At 45.5% G+C, this 15,223-nt stretch overlaps 1 protein-coding gene across 4 annotated transcripts in view; it reads left to right on the top strand.

Annotated features, from left to right (window-relative positions):
• The first annotated feature begins 4,181 nt into the window (after nucleotides 1–4,181).
• Ubp1 (upstream binding protein 1) overlaps nucleotides 4,182–15,223 on the top strand; it is a 46,822-nt gene continuing 35,780 nt past the window's right edge. For 2 of the 4 annotated variants that reach the window (XM_021172131.1, XM_029481416.1), the window contains exons 1-2: nucleotides 4,182–4,472; nucleotides 4,776–5,013. In XM_021172131.1, coding sequence (XP_021027790.1) covers nucleotides 4,901–5,013 — 113 coding nt within the window. In that variant the 5' untranslated portion in view covers nucleotides 4,182–4,472; nucleotides 4,776–4,900. Of the gene's footprint in view, nucleotides 4,473–4,685; nucleotides 5,014–15,223 lie in introns of those variants that run through there. The other 2 variants (XM_029481417.1, XM_021172132.2) reach the window with 2 other exon arrangements.

A 15,223-nucleotide genomic window follows, 5' to 3' on the forward strand; every position in this document is an offset into this window, starting at 1 on the left:
AGGCTGCTGAGCCAGATCCAACCTGAATGGCTCTTCTCTGGGGACTAGCTTTCATGGTACTAGAGGGTGCTATGCAGTTTCCAAAGGAGAAAAGAAAGCAACAGTCCTAAGCAGTTAAAATGACCACCATGACATGATAACCCTAAGGGTATAGTGCTGGCAACTTTGTATCATTTTATTGGGTTCTTAGACCTCGACCACCCTTCCAACCCCTATTCCACCCTAATACCCTCCAACTCCCAACACTAAGTAGGAGAGAAAGATTAGAATGGAAAGGGGACGTAGCCTCTATAGGCTACTTCCAGCTGAATAGGGTCATTCATTGAGTTCCTAGGGGCAAGTCCAATCTTCATTGTCAGAATACCCAGCAGTTCAGCAATAGCGAATGCAGCAGGGGAGCAGCCTCTGTCACAGAACCTCTCAGAATACTAGCACTTAGACCCTCTCCAGAGTCCCCAGAATTAGACCTTCTCCAGAGTCCCCAGAATTAAACTCTCTGGAGCTGGCAAAAATCATACCCCACCTAGAACAGGAGACAATCATAGTTAATGGCTGTGCAAAATCTGAAGTAGCCCTATATCCCACATCTGGGATTAAATTAGAGAAAACATAACATAACCTGGTTTTTAAAGAGACCAAAAGCTCTCAGTACAGTACAGTTGCGGCACATATACCTAGCTTGTACCCAGTAGCTCTCAACTCAGACTTAAGGCATGCTATGCAAGAAAGAAATCACGGCTTCCACTAGAAACATAGCCAACTACCCACTCTGGTGAGGCCAAGGATCTTGAGGAGAACCCACCCCTACCGATTTACTAAACCAGCAAAGTACCAAGCTACATTCCAAATAGTTGCCCTTATACTTCAATAAATGTAGTCCTCACCCCTCATCAAGGAAACCTCTCTTTGCAGACAGAAACCAGAATGCAGGACTGTGGATCCCAGTCCCAATGGATACATTTACAAGATGACTCCTGCACCCAAGGCTCAGGGAGCATTTCAGGAGAGGGGACTGGGATTGGGAGAGCCAAAGGATGAGGGGGTTGGGGGAGGTGACAATGACAGTGTATCTTCTAGTAAGGTCAGAAGCTACACCCATAGTGTCTCACTAACGTGACTGTTAAAACATCAGCTAAACAAGGACAGCACTGATGGACATGCTCTCATGGACAGAGGAAAGGCCAAACGACCTCCTTCCTATACAAAGAACTACAGGGAACGAAGGAATGCTGAGAGCTGGAGAAATTGTCTTCCCCAGAAGAGAGCACAGCAACTGGTCATCCAAATGGTCAGACCTGAAAAACGTGCACACAAGTAACATTATACAGACTGAGCTGGTTAGGGGTTTTTTTTTTAAATCTGTTTAGGAATATATATGTACTTGCATGCAACACCAATGGAAAAGGTCATAAATTTGAAAGAGAGCAGGAGGGGGCATAGGGGAGCATTTGGGGGCAGGAAAAGGAGAGGGATGATGCAGTTATAATCTCTAAAAATAAAAGAACAACAACAACAAAAAGTAGACAAGTAATAAAAACAGAGATACAGTCCATGTGACCATGCTGGGAAGAGGACAAAATGAAATGCTCTAGTGAACCCAACCCACTCCATCCTCAAGGGTGATGAGAGAGGTTTTAGGTTTACTAGAGGGTGAGAGGTGTGTATAGGTAATCAGTCCCGGCTAGAGAGCCGTCCCAAACATCACTGACCTGTCATGATCTCAACTCGAATCCTTTCTGCAGGAATCTTGTATATATATCTTCTGTAGCTCAGGTTGGCTTCAGACTCTGTTTCTCCTGTGTTAAGCTCCCTAGGGCTGGGATTATGTATCTTGTGGTTTGACTAAGAACAGCCCCCATAGACTCTCGAGTGAGTGCGTGTATGTGTGTGTGTGTGTGTGTGTGTGTGTTTAAATGCTTGTTCCATAGAGAGTGGGACTATTAGGAGGTGTGGCCTTTTTGGTGCAGGTGTGGCCTTTTGGAGGAAGTCTCAATGTGAGCGTAGGCTTTGAGGTTTTCCTTGCTCAAGCTACATCCAGTGTGGTACACAGTCTTTCCCCGCTGCCTGAGGTTAAGATGTAGAACTCTCAGTTCCTTCTTTAGCACCACGTCTGCCTGCATGTTGTCATGCTTCTCGACAGACATGATGTAACAGACTAAACCTCTGAAACTGTAAGTTAGCCTCAATGAAATATTTTCCTTTAACTGGGACATGCCTTTAATCTTAGTACTCAGGAGACAGACGCAGGTGGATCTTTGAGTTCAAGGCCAGCCTGGTCTACAGAGTGAGTTCCAGGACAGCCAAGACTACACAGAGAAACCCTTTATAAGAGTTGCCATGGTCATTGTTCACCCACTAATAGGGAACGTGAGCTGGGTTTAGACCATCATGAGACAGGACCTTCAGAAGAGCAATCGGTGCTCTTAACCACTAAGCCATCTCTCCAGGCCATCTTAAAATTCTTAAGCAATAAGGAGGTTGGCTAGTTCCTCCTGCCTTCTGTTTTTCATAAATAACCCATGCCCACACGCATGCTCCACAGTGGGGAACAATCATGGAGGAAGAGGGTTCCCAGACTGCCCTTTGAGAATAAAATGGGAGGCCAGAACCAAAGTCTTTTGGATAAAGCACCACAACGGACTACACACTAACCCGTTTGGCTGCCTTCCTTCCCAAGGCATGGATCTTCCCAGCATGGGAAAGACCTCCCTCCCTTCCTCCCCTCCCTCCCTCCCTCCCTTCCTTCCTTTTGACCCATTTTCATTCTTCCACCATACACTCAATAAAATAAAATAAAATAAAATAAAATAAAATAAAATAAAGAGTTGTCATGGTCATGTCTCTCTGTGGCAATAGAAACCCACTGAGACAACATGCATGCACCATCTCACCCTGTTTCCAAAGAGGAATGTTTGACAGAGAAAAGTCTCTCATTTTCTTTGGGTATGGTCTTGAATAAATCTAGTTCCACTAATTTCTGTCTCCAGGTCTTTCAGTAGAGCTGTGGGCTGAATTAACCTGAAAGTCCTTGCTGTTTTAAGATAGGGTCTTGGCTGGCCTAGAGCTCAACTGTGAATACCAGGCTTCCATAAACTCACAGAGATTCCTTCCCTGCCTAGGCCTCCAGTGCACTGGGACAAAGAGCACACCCCATCACCCTGGTCCTGACCTTAGATGTTGGCAAATGTTAGCTTTCAGAGGCTGTGCTTCTACATACTTGTGAGTACTCTAGTGCACAAACTGATTAAAGAGACAAATGAAAGCACAATTACACTTGTCCCAAGAATCAGAGAATTACTCCCCTTTCCCCCGTTATTTCCAACAGTTAATAATAAACCTGTCAAATGCACGTTGCTGGACCCACATCTGAATCCTTTGGAAACAATATTATGTGAAAAAGAAATAATCGAGGGCCGGCTTGGAGGGAGCAATTCTTCTCAAAGCTTGTTAGGGATACCCAGACACAGACTTCCATGAAGCAGTAAAAGGGAGCACTTGGGCATAGATAGGAAGTCTCTATGCTTAGTGCAGTCTTTGTCTTTTGCTGCGGGTATCTGTGTTTCTTTTTTTTTTTTTTTCTTCGTGCTACCTGAACCATAACCTCCCGGGTTTGTTTGTTGTCTTTTGTTTTAGAAAAACACTAGTTTTCTTCACGTTAACTCTCACAGCAATTTCCATGGTTTGTGTTAGCGCACATGATTAAGGAATAACGAGGGTGTCACACACTCTTGTGCTATGTATGTCACCAGATCTTCTGGGCTCTGCAAATCTGCTTTGTTGTTTTGAGACAAGCCCTTGTATATAACCTTGATTCAGCCGGAGCTCGCCAAGTAGACCAAGCTGACCTCGAACTCAGACCAGCCTGCTTCTGCCTCCGGATTAAAGTTGAGTTGAGAGGGGGCGGGGACCTTTTAGGGAGGGCTAACTGGCTTATTCTCCTGCCAATCAAGATCTTCTGCACAACAGACCTAGCTTACATCAGACGAGATGTACCCGCTTTTCTCTGGAGCGGGGGCAAAAGGCGACGAAAGGGTATTTCCCAGAACCGACGGAAGTAGGACCTGGAACCACTTCCTCCAGTGCGGGCCAATGAGCTCTTACTTATGGCAGTCAATTTAGTCCCGGAGGGGAAGAGCGTTTTGATTGGTGGCTCAGCCGGGGACGCAGAGGCTCACGGGAATCCATTCCGGCCGCTTCGCCGGGACTGCCCAGAAGACCTGTCAGTCAGCCGAGCGTAACCGGTCACACCTCTTCCGTCGCCAGGCCGCGACACCGCGGGGGCCGAGCAGCGCCGCTCGGCGAAGGCGCTAGTGCCGCCGCGAGGCGCGGGACCGCGAGGGGCGGGCCTGGGAGGGGAGCGGCCGCAGGGGCGGGGCCGGGGCGGGGCCGGAGGAGGAGGCGGAAGCGGCGAGCGAGCCCAAGCCGGAGCCGCATCGAAGCTGCGTCCGGGCCGGCGGAGCGGCGGCGGCGGGGTTGGCCGGGGCGAAGGGGCGCTGGAGCCTGGGCGGGCGGGCAGAGGGCCGGGGGGGCGCGGCCCGGGAGCGGGTGACGGGCGTGCCGGGGGGATGAGCGCCGGGGCTGTGGGGCGGGGCGGGCGGCGGCCGCGGGAGCGGCGCCGGGGGCGGGCGGCGGCATGAGGCGCGGGGCCGGCGGCCGCGGGAGGGCGGCGCGGCTCGCGGCCCGGTCGCTCCCGCCGCAGCTGCTGGCCGGCACGCTGTGCCCTGACAGCTGGGCCTCGGCCGCTCTCGTCTCAGCCGCGTCCCGCGCCGCCGCAGGTGACCACTCGCCGCGCCGCCGGAGGCTTCACCCGCGTCCTCCCTCAGGACGCGCCCGCGGAGCTCGGGCGCCTTCGCCCCGGACCCGGAGGCCGCGCTGCGCGGGGCGGCGGCGAGGCCGGAAGATGGCCTGGGTGCTCAGTATGGACGAGGTGATCGAGTCCGGGCTGGTGCACGACTTCGACTCCAGCCTGTCCGGCATCGGGCAGGAGCTGGGCGCCGGCGCCTACAGCATGAGGTAAGGGGCGCGCGGCTGCCTCCGCCGGGCGGGGCCTGGGCCGCTGGGTCGGGGTCCTGCCGCGTGGCGCCGTGGCCTGGGAGGCCGACGGGGGCGGCTAGCGGCGGAGGACCCTGTCGCTTCTGCCCGGGGAAGCCGCGCTAGCCGTTGAGCTTGGGTCAGAGGGGCAGGGGCTTTCTTTCCAAGTGATTTACGAGTCCTTTTAGCTGGAGTAGGCTGTACAAAAGGCACCGTTTCTAATGGGGAAACTGTAGCTTTTCCTACGGTGCCTGGTAGCGTGGCCTGCGACTTTCAGCCGCTTGACATTATGATAGTAAGTTATATCGTGAGTGAAAGTAGCCCTGAGGGTTGGCGAGCGCAGTGACTTGCTTGTATAGTCTCCTGATTGAGAGTGAAGTTGGGCCCTTGCTAGGTTTCTTCATTCTCAAAGTGACTCCCCTCAGGCTGTTTCCTGTTGCAGAGGGCTTTAAGATTGTGCCACAAACAATAGTTTAGTCACTGCTGTCTGCACCAGCAGCTGTTCCTTTTTGTGTAATTGGGAGAGGCTGAAACAGATAGGAGCCAAGTGTGTCTGCCCCTTACTTATCCCGAAAGAGTTGAAGAGTTCTTGGTGGCTCGGCAGCCCTTTGTTTCGATGTTGGAATATGGCTTGTGTAGGGTACGGTTTACACAAGGAGGTAAAAAACGGAGTGGTTTTTGAAACGTGTGAATTAAGTGTAGTACTTAGTTTTCAGCAGTATGGTTGGTGTGTAAAGTGTGCGATGTGGGCTCCCTGGGGCTCTCCTACCTTTCCTGCCGCCCAGCGGAGGTCAGAGCATTGTTAATACCCTAAGAGAAATGCCCTGAGTCAGAGCTGGTCTGCACAAGTCCAGCCTCATCCCTGAAGCAATTAGCTTTGACTCTGGCTGGTCGGGAGGTTTCTTGGCCCGTGGAAAGAAGCGGTGGAAAACATACTAAACTAAGAATTAAGCCGCTCGCATCTGACCCTGATTTGGTCTTTGCTTGCCTCCCTAAACTTGGCACCTTCTTTCTCTCCAGTTGTGTAACTTGAGGGCTTTGGATGAGGTGGGTTGTTTTCTAGAACATTGAGCTACCGAAAGTCTAGGGATCGTCTAGAGAGGAGGACTGGAGAGTAGGCTCTTCTGGAAGTCTTCCTTTAGTGTGTGTCCTTGTCCACTGGAGAGCACAGGAGCGGAGCCCAGCCTTGTCTCCTTGCTTCAAGTTCTCAGTCAGATGGGGCTGCTGAACAGCTTGCTTATTGGTAGGTTTTAGAACTTGGCTTTTTTCTAGGATCTTCTGTGAACTAACTGTGCTTGGCTAACTTGTGTTTGGGGGCTTATTTCTCTGAAAAGGAAGTCAATTCTTGGTGGCAGCCTTCTCTTAATAATAATCTTTAAGGCATGCTGGCATCTTTGTGGTTCTCATCTATGATACTTCACTCGGGAAAACCTTTTCAGTGTTTTTGGCTATGTCCTTTTCATATAAAATTTCTAGAGTCTCAGAAAGTGTCAGTTTTTGAGGAAACTTGTTTATTTGTTTATAAATTAATTGGGTCATGAGAAATCAAGAGGAGTTTGCCTCTTGTGCCTTTCAAGACCTTTGATTTGAAAATTTCAAGTATACACCACAGTGAAATTGAACTGACAAGTAGACTCTCCTAGGGGCATGAGGCTTCCCTTCTGCAGGCCTCCCCCATAACCCTGTCCCCCAGAGCAGGCTGCTGCTTCTGAGAAGGTATTAGGAAGCAAACTTATCTTTTTGTTATTTGTTCTCACCTGTGAAGCTCAAGAAGTAAGCCTGATGTGGAGCTCACAACTGTAATTTCAGCACTTGGAAGGCTGAGGCAGGAAGGTGACCTGAGTTTGAGTCAAACCTGGGTACATATTTTGACTGTCATACAGACACACACAGATCAGGAAGTATACTTGAGCTTCTTGGAGAAATCTGGATAAAGTTTTGATATGGTGGGCTGCAGAGATGGCTCAGCAGGTATAGTCACATGCTGACATCTTGCCAACATGAGTTCTAGCCCCAGGAACACATGGTAGAAAGAGGACTGACTTCTGCAAGTTGTCCTCTTACCACATGCATGCGGAAGGCATGTTTGTGCTAATTGTATTTTTAATTAAGTGCAAGCTGCTTTCTAGTGTTCTTTGTACTGTATTTGCTGTCTTTGGATTTCTTAAAATAGAATTTATTCTGTCTAACCTCAGGACTTTGGGAATTAAACCCAAGGCCTTGAATGTACTAGGTAAGGTATTTTCTTCCTTTCTTTCCTTTCCTTTTCCTTTTTTTCTTTATTTTTTTTTTTTTTTTAGATAAGGTCTTACTATGCAGTACAGGCTATCCTGGAGCTTACTATGTAGCTATCCTGGGCTTCCTTGAATAAATCCTGAGTGCTGAGGTTATAGGAATTTATAGGAATAAACCACCTCTCCTCTTCTCTTCTTCTCTTCTCTTCTCTTCTCTTCTCTTCTCTTCTCTTCTCTTCTCTTCTCTTCTCTTCTCTTCTCTTCTTTGAGAAAGGGTCTCGTTTAGTCCAAATATCAGAGGATAACTTATGATCCTCTTGCCTCCACCTCCAGAGTGCTTGGATTATAGGTGTGAACTACCCCTTGGTCTGGGGTTGAATCCAGGTGTTGTGTATAGTAGCTAGTTAAGCACGTTACCAATTTAGCCATATCTTCTGCCTTTGTGACTTATTTTAGACTTTTTTTTTTTAGGCTGTCTTGGAGCTTACAGTATAGCCCAGGCTGGCCTCAAATTTGAGATCTGCTTCTGCCTTCCAAATATTGCAATTTTTATTCTTAAAACTTGTGTTCTAGGGGTACTTTCTTTAGCTTTTGTGGACAGTAACTTGAAAGGATTGGAGCATTGCTTTTCTTTTTATGTATGGCATTATAAATGTTTTATTAAATAATTTAGGCTAGGGGTGTTGGAACTGTGTTTAGGCTACTCTCGGATACTCCCTTTGCTTTGCTTTTTCTGGGGGAGAGGGTCTGGTTCTCATTTTGCTGATACAGTCTAACTTGTTCAGATTCCCTGTGAAATGAACCAAGTCATATATAAATCTTAATCTTTTTATTACAACATTTAAGCTGGGGGTGTAGTTGAATTGAGCCTTGACTAGATGGATGAAGCCCTGGGTTCAGTCCCTAGCGCTACCTAAAACTGGGCACAGTGTTACATCTCTTGTAGGTAGAAACATCAGAATTTTAAGGCTATTCTGGGCTACATATCACGTTCTAGGCCAGCTTGAGATACTTGAGTCTGTCAAGAAAGAGCGAGAGAAGGAAAGAAAGCCAGCCCTTAATAATTGATAAAATAAGTACAAACCATTTTTAAATATTTCACAAGAGAAAAAAAGTTTAGCCATTAAGTTTCTTCTTATTTCTTATTTTGTGAAACTTCTTTGGATTTGCTTATCTGAGACAAATAAAGAAAATCAGCCTGACACAGGTAAGCGCTGAGGACAAGCAAGTTTATATAAATAGCCTTTTCAAATAGTTGCGGATATTATTCTTTGAAATTATCAACATTTGACAAGTGGTAGTCTACTTTTTAAAAAACTTAGTAAGTTGGAGAGATGGCTCCTTGGTTAAGAGCACTCACTGGGTATCCTTCCAGAGGACTTGGGTTCAGTTCTAAGCACTTACATGTAGTCTTTTTTTTTTTTTAAAGCTTTTAAATGTTTGTTTTTTTTTTTAAGATTTATTTATTTATTTATTATTATATCTAAGTTCACTGTAGCTGTCTTCAGACACTCCAGAAGAGGGAGTCAGATCTCGTTACGGATGGTTGTGAGCCACCATGTCGTTGCTGGGATTTGAACTCCAGACCTTCGGAAGAGCAGTCGGGTGCTCTTACCCACTGAGCCATCTCACCAGCCCACATGTAGTCTTTAACTCCAGTCTCAGAGGATCCACAGCCCTCTTCTGGCTTCCTTAGGCACCAGGCATGCATGCATGTAGTAGACAGACAGACATGAAGGTAAAACATCCATACACATAAATAAGTTGTTTTGTTTTGTTTTGTTTTAATGTAGCCCTAGCTGTCCTGGAATTTGCTTGTAGACCAGACCAGACTCAAACCTGCAGTGGTCTGCTGCTTCTGACTCCCTGTTGCTGGGGTTATAGGCATGCACCACCACAGCCTTGCGAAAATCAATAACATTTTAAAACTTTATTCATTGTGAGTTTGGGCATGAGCCACAGCTCTAGGGTGGAAATCAGAGGACGACAGCTTGCTATCTTCATTTATCTACTTTACCACCACATAGATAGGTCCTGCCCATTAATTAAACTCAAGTTGCCGGGATTGGCAGCAATGCCTTTACCCACTAAGCCTAGTGCTGGTCTCCTAAAGCTTCTGGCGTGTAAACTCTAAACCATGACACTTCCTTATTCTGGTTTTGCTTTTGCTTTGTTCTGTTGTTTTAGGTAGAGTGTTTGTTTATGTAGCCCTTTTGGCTGGAAATGTCTATCCTTCTGCTTCAGAGTGCTGGGTTACAGGCCTGTGCTGGGTTACAGGCATGTGCTGCTATGGCCTGTTAAATTTTGACACTTTTAAGTTACACAGTATCAAGAAATTGTATTCTTTACTATAGACATCAGCTCCGGTGGTGGGGCCCAGACTTTATTACTGCAACATATTGTCAGCTTTTCCCTTGAATGGTGATGGGCTTACTTTGTTAAATTTTTAATCTTTAATGTTAAACTTATTTATTGTGTGTGTGCACACCCCAGGGCATGCTTGGTGTAAAGGTCAGAAAACACCTTTTGGGAGTGGACTTTCTCCACCAGATGTGTCAGGATTGGAACTCAGGTTGTCAGGCCTGGCAGCAAGCCCCTTTACCAGCGGAGTCATCTTGCCATTCTTTACTAAAGTGCTAATTTTGAGAACAAAATCTGTCTTACATCCAGGTCTGAGTAATCATACCTTTTCAGGGTAAAATAATGTCTGTTCCTGTCTCCTCCTGTTCCTGTTCCTCAACAGCATCATTTATTAGAGCCCAGAGAAGTTGAGGAGCCTGCAATGTGTCACTCAGAAGGGGGACAGCTGACAACTGGGGCTTGCAGATTCAGACTAGGGTTGGCCTCTGTTCCTTTCTACTACTTTTTTTTTTTTTTTTTAAGATTTATTTATTGTTATGTGTAAGTACACTATAGCTGTCTTCAGACACACCAAAAGAGGACGTCAGATCTCATTACAGATGGTTGTGAACCACTATGTGGTTTCTGGGATTTGAACTCAGGAGTCAGTGCTCTTAGCCGCTGAGCCATCTCTCCAGCTTTTCCACTACCTTCTTAAACATTCTACTGATAGTATTTGAGCAGTCTCAGCATAGAAAGGAGGAAAGTGGGCTGAGGATCGTGATGTTTTTGTTGTCTTGTCTTGTGTTGTGCTATTTTGTTGAGTAGGTTTCCTTATATTGTTCATGCCATAGCTCATGCTGGCCTCAAATTCACGATTAGCTCAGGCTGGCCTTAAACTTGTGTAGTCCTTGAGTAGAGGCACTTGACTGGGTTAGAACTTTTATCTCCCTCTGTGAGATGTCTAAGGATTCAGTGAAGTGGTAATTAAAGACTCCAAAAGCTGGAATCTTTCATTATCTTACTGATTTTATAGAGGATGCTTTTAAATTTTCATAAATTGTTTGATTGTGTTCTTAGAAAAGATGAGCCTTTAGCTTTTTTAATTTTTAAAAGATTTATTTTATATGTGTATGAATGTTTGCCTGCATGTGTGTCTGTGCACCGTGTTTGTGCCTGGCACCTACAGAGGCCGGAAGGTGTCAGATTTCCTGCAACTGGGGTTATGAATAGTTGTGTACCACCATATGGCTGCTGGGAAGCAAACCCAGGGCCCCTTTAAGAGCAACAAATTCTTAACCGTGAACCATCCTCTCTAGCCCTCTTTTTATTAGTGTGCGTGCTTGTGTGTGTGTGTGTGTGTGTGTGTGTGTGTGTGTGTGTGGTGTGCTTGCCATAGCACACATGTGGACATTAGGACACCTTTCAGGATTCCATCCTTCCTTTCTACCTTGTGGGGGTACCAGCTTGTCCACAAGTGCCTCTACCAGATGAGCAATTTCTCAGGCCTATTTGTTTTTCTTAGAATTTCATTCTATAGCCTGTGTGGGGCTAGGATTTAACTATTTATTCAAAGGTTCAAGCCAATCATCATGGCACACACCTGAAATCCTAGTAGTAGTTAGTAGTGGAGGCAGTTTAGGACCAACCTTGGCTACTTAGTATATCTGAGGCTATCCTGAACTATATGAAATTGTCTCTCAAGACAGAAAAAAGTTTTCTGAAATTTACCTAGAAAGAATTCTGGATTTGAGCTTTTAGCTCTTTTTTTTTAATGGGAATGTTGTTGCATCTGTAATTTATTTCAGGCACATGGGAAATTTCAGATTATTTTAGTTGTGATTGAGTCAAGAGTCTTGGCTGAGTCTTAGAGTCTTAGCTTCAAGCTGCTCAGCAGTGACCAACCTCTTACCCCTGCTTCTGCCTCTCCCCACACCCCACTGCTTTCCTAGAGGGCTTTCCAGCCTCCGTATGCTTCCTCTGTGTCTTGCCAAATCCCTTACTTGCTGTTGAGTGATCATGGCGACTCTGCACATACTGAGAACTTATGGGCTGCCTGAGGTGTGCTTGGTTGTGGTCACTTGGGCTTTGTTTTTTTTCGGACACAGGGTTTCTCAGTGTAGCTCTGGCTGTCCTGGAACTCACTCTGTAGACCAGGCTGGCCTCGAACTCAGAAATCCGCCTGCCTCTGCCTCCCAAGTGCTGGGATTAAAGGCGTGCGCCACCACTGCCCGGCTACTTGGGCTTCTTGAGTCAGTGGATTGGGACAGTTGTCAAGTCTGGGATCTGTTTAGATGTTGCCCCTGCTACAGCACTCTTGCTGCTTCTAGAACACTGGATGGTAATGTGCTATCTATCGTACCATCTAATCCAGCACTCAGAGGCAGAGGCTGGCTGATCTCTGTGAGGCCAGCCTGATCTACACAGCGAGTTCCAGGACAGCCAGAGTTACATGGTTAATGTTTCAACCCCACTCAAAAAAATAAATAAATAAAAATGAAAAATATGCAATCTTTTTATTCTTTACATTTCCCATCTCCTTGTCTGTCTGTCATCTTCTGGATAACTTCTTTCTTTCCATTCTCCATTCTCTTTTCCTAAGTTTCCAGTTACTAAATTGGAGCTGCCGTTTGGGTCATCTTAATTTCCTGTTTTGGGAATTCTGTGTGGTGTGTTTCCCTTTTGGGTTTCCTTGCAGATTTTTCTAGACCTGTGTTTTATTTCTTCAAGCTAGGTAAGCATGATTTCATAATTTGAGTTTGATAAGTCTAGTATTTGAAATCAGAATCATTTCTGTAATCCAATTAAGAGAATGAGAACCACTGAGGTGTTTCTGGCCGAGGTGGGAAGAGGGCTGGGGAAGGGGTTGTGGTGCCCTTAAGCTCCTGCTGGCTCAGAAGCCTGCCCTACACCCGCCTTTCCCTGTCTCAATCTGAAATCTCCCACAAGTGCTTCTCTTTGACTCAAACCTACAAGATTCCAGCTAGCAAGACGCCTCTTAGGAGCTGCTGTGAGGCTGTCCTCTAAAGCAGAGGCAGAATTGCTGGGCACTGCAGGTGGAGTCTGACTGGGTGTTAGCCATCTGTTGTTTTTGCTTTGGGTTCTTATTCCTAGAGTCTTGTTTGTCTTTATGCTCAGTTATTTTTGTGTCTTGGCATGGTGGAATTACCTGCAATAATTAGATGCTTTTGATTTTTCATTAGCTTGTCAAACTCCTGGGGCCACCTTAAGTCCACATTTAGCAGTTTCCTGTACCATCTGGAGAAACTAATGTGACAGGCATCCTTGAGGGACTTGCTCCTCTTTATTCTGGCTCTGGAACTCTTTCCTCTCGAATACATTTGGCAGTGGGAGTATTCTAGATCTGTGAGTTAGCCAAAAGCATAACACAACGTCATGGTACTGTCTTCAAAATGGAAAGGCACTCTTTGGTAAAAGCTCTTTAGCATTCCAGGCTTGCTCAGAGTTTCTGAACTTTGCTTCTAGATCAGCCTACTTCCTTACAAGATCATTAGCTCTTAAGATTATATGCTGGGGCTGGAGAGAAAGCTCAGCAGTTCAGAGCACTCACTGCTCTTGCAGAACAGGGTTTGGCTCCCAACACATCAACTACAACTCCAGTTGCAAAGGATCCAGTGTTCTCCTCTATCTTCCTTGGGCTCCTGCATCCATGTGGGACACATAAAATTCATGCATGTGCACATCCACACTAAATAAATACATCCTTTTTATTTATTTATTTTTAAGAACATATGAGATACTCTAGATCCCTCTCTGCATTGCTGGCCTGGGACTCATTGAATCAATGATCTGCTTTCTTGTTTTGTTTGGGTCAGAGTTGGGTATAGACCACTCTGTTAGTTCAGGCCTTCATGTTATTTCCATCTTGGTTTTATTCTTGTCTTCTGAATTAAAAAGTATTATACTTTATTTACTACTATGCATGTAAATGCATGCATACATATGCATGCCATATGTACATGTGAATGTCAGAAGACAGTTCATTGAGATTAGCCTTGTCCTTTAACCGTGTGGGTTCTGAGGAACGGAGTTGGTCACTAGGTTTTACGTGGCAGGGCCTTTCCTGGATGAGTTATTAGCCTTTTGGTCTTCTGAATTCTTTAGAATTTCTCCTTCCAAATATGTCTCCATTACTGACTTATTATGGTCTCACTAAGAAGGCATCAAATTTTAACTTGTTTTTGAAAACTAACCCATTGCTATCTATATGTTCAAAGCTATGCAGGAGGACACAGCACCTAGGTGCATGCAGGGCCCAGCCATCCTCCTGGAAAACAGCTGGTCATAGTCATTTTATCAGGTTTGTTGTAGGTGTTTGGTTGTTTTTTTTTTTTTTTTTTTTTTTTTTTGAGACAAGGTTTTATACAGATCAGGTGGAACTCAAACTCATTATGTAGCCAAGATTGGCCTTGAATTCCTCATACCTCTAGTGCAGGGTTACAGGTATACACCACCACACTCAGGATATTTGTTTTGTGAGACACAATCTCCTGTAGCCCAAGCTGGTTTTCATCTCCACAAGTAGCTAAGGATAACTTTGAACTCCTGACCCTGACTCTGCTAGGATATCAGGCATGCACCACTGTGTCCAGCTTTGTTACGGTTTTAAGTCACAGTTTTGGTGCTGTGTGTGGTTCAGCCTTTCTTATCAAGCTTTTTATCTGGTTTTATGCATTTTGAGGCTATGCAGTAAATGCATTGTAGGATCAAGTTTGCTGTAGCATCCATGTCTGCTTCACTCAAAATGTTCCACTTGTTTGAAACATATGATACCCCATACATCTGTCTATGTGTCAGTTTTAAAAATGAAATTTACTTATTTTAGTTCAATTTAAGAATCTGTGCTGGCCTAGAGAGGTGACTCAGGGGTTAAACGTGCTGACTGTTCTTCCGGAGGACCCAGGTTCCATTTCTAGAACCCACTTGGTGGCTCACAACCATCTGTAATTCAATTTCCAGGGGATCTGATGTCCTCTGCTGGCCTCTTTGGGCACCAGACGTACATGCAAGCAAAATGCCCCTACATATAAAATAAAAATAATTTTAAAAGTCTGTTTCTAATATTCAAAAGACTCCATTTCTGGGGTTACAAAGACCATTGAGCACTTTCATGTAGCTTAGCATAGGAAATCTTGACTTATAAGTGTTTTATTGATTCAGCGAATATTTTGGCTCCTTTGTGTTAGCTGACAGTGAAGAAACAGCTTTGGGTGTGGTCATGCTAGGGAGGGTACAAACTTCTCCTATCTCTGTATTAGCAGGGTAAATGAGGAAGTGTGTGAGAGTCTGTTGTTAACACCTGAATTTGGATATTCTGTAAAAGAGCAGAGCCAGCAAATGGTCCTGAAAATGGCCGGAGCCCAGTGGGTAGGTTTGTGTGGTTTTGTTAGGACCTTGGTTGAGAGCAAGCAGATGGAGGGTTTAGAGGAATAAGAATCTAATTTCTGACATTTGCTGTGTTTATTAGAACTTTTTTGTCTTTTTCTTTAATTTTTTTGTTTTTTTTTTTTTGTTTGTTTGTTTTTCGAGACAGGGTTTCTCTGTGTAGCCCTGGCTGTCCTGGAACTCACTCTGTAGACCAGGCTGGCCTCGAACTC

The sequence above is a fragment of the Mus caroli genome, chromosome 9 (assembly GCF_900094665.2).
Source record: "Mus caroli chromosome 9, CAROLI_EIJ_v1.1, whole genome shotgun sequence".
In the NCBI taxonomy this organism is placed as follows: Eukaryota; Metazoa; Chordata; class Mammalia; order Rodentia; family Muridae; genus Mus; species Mus caroli.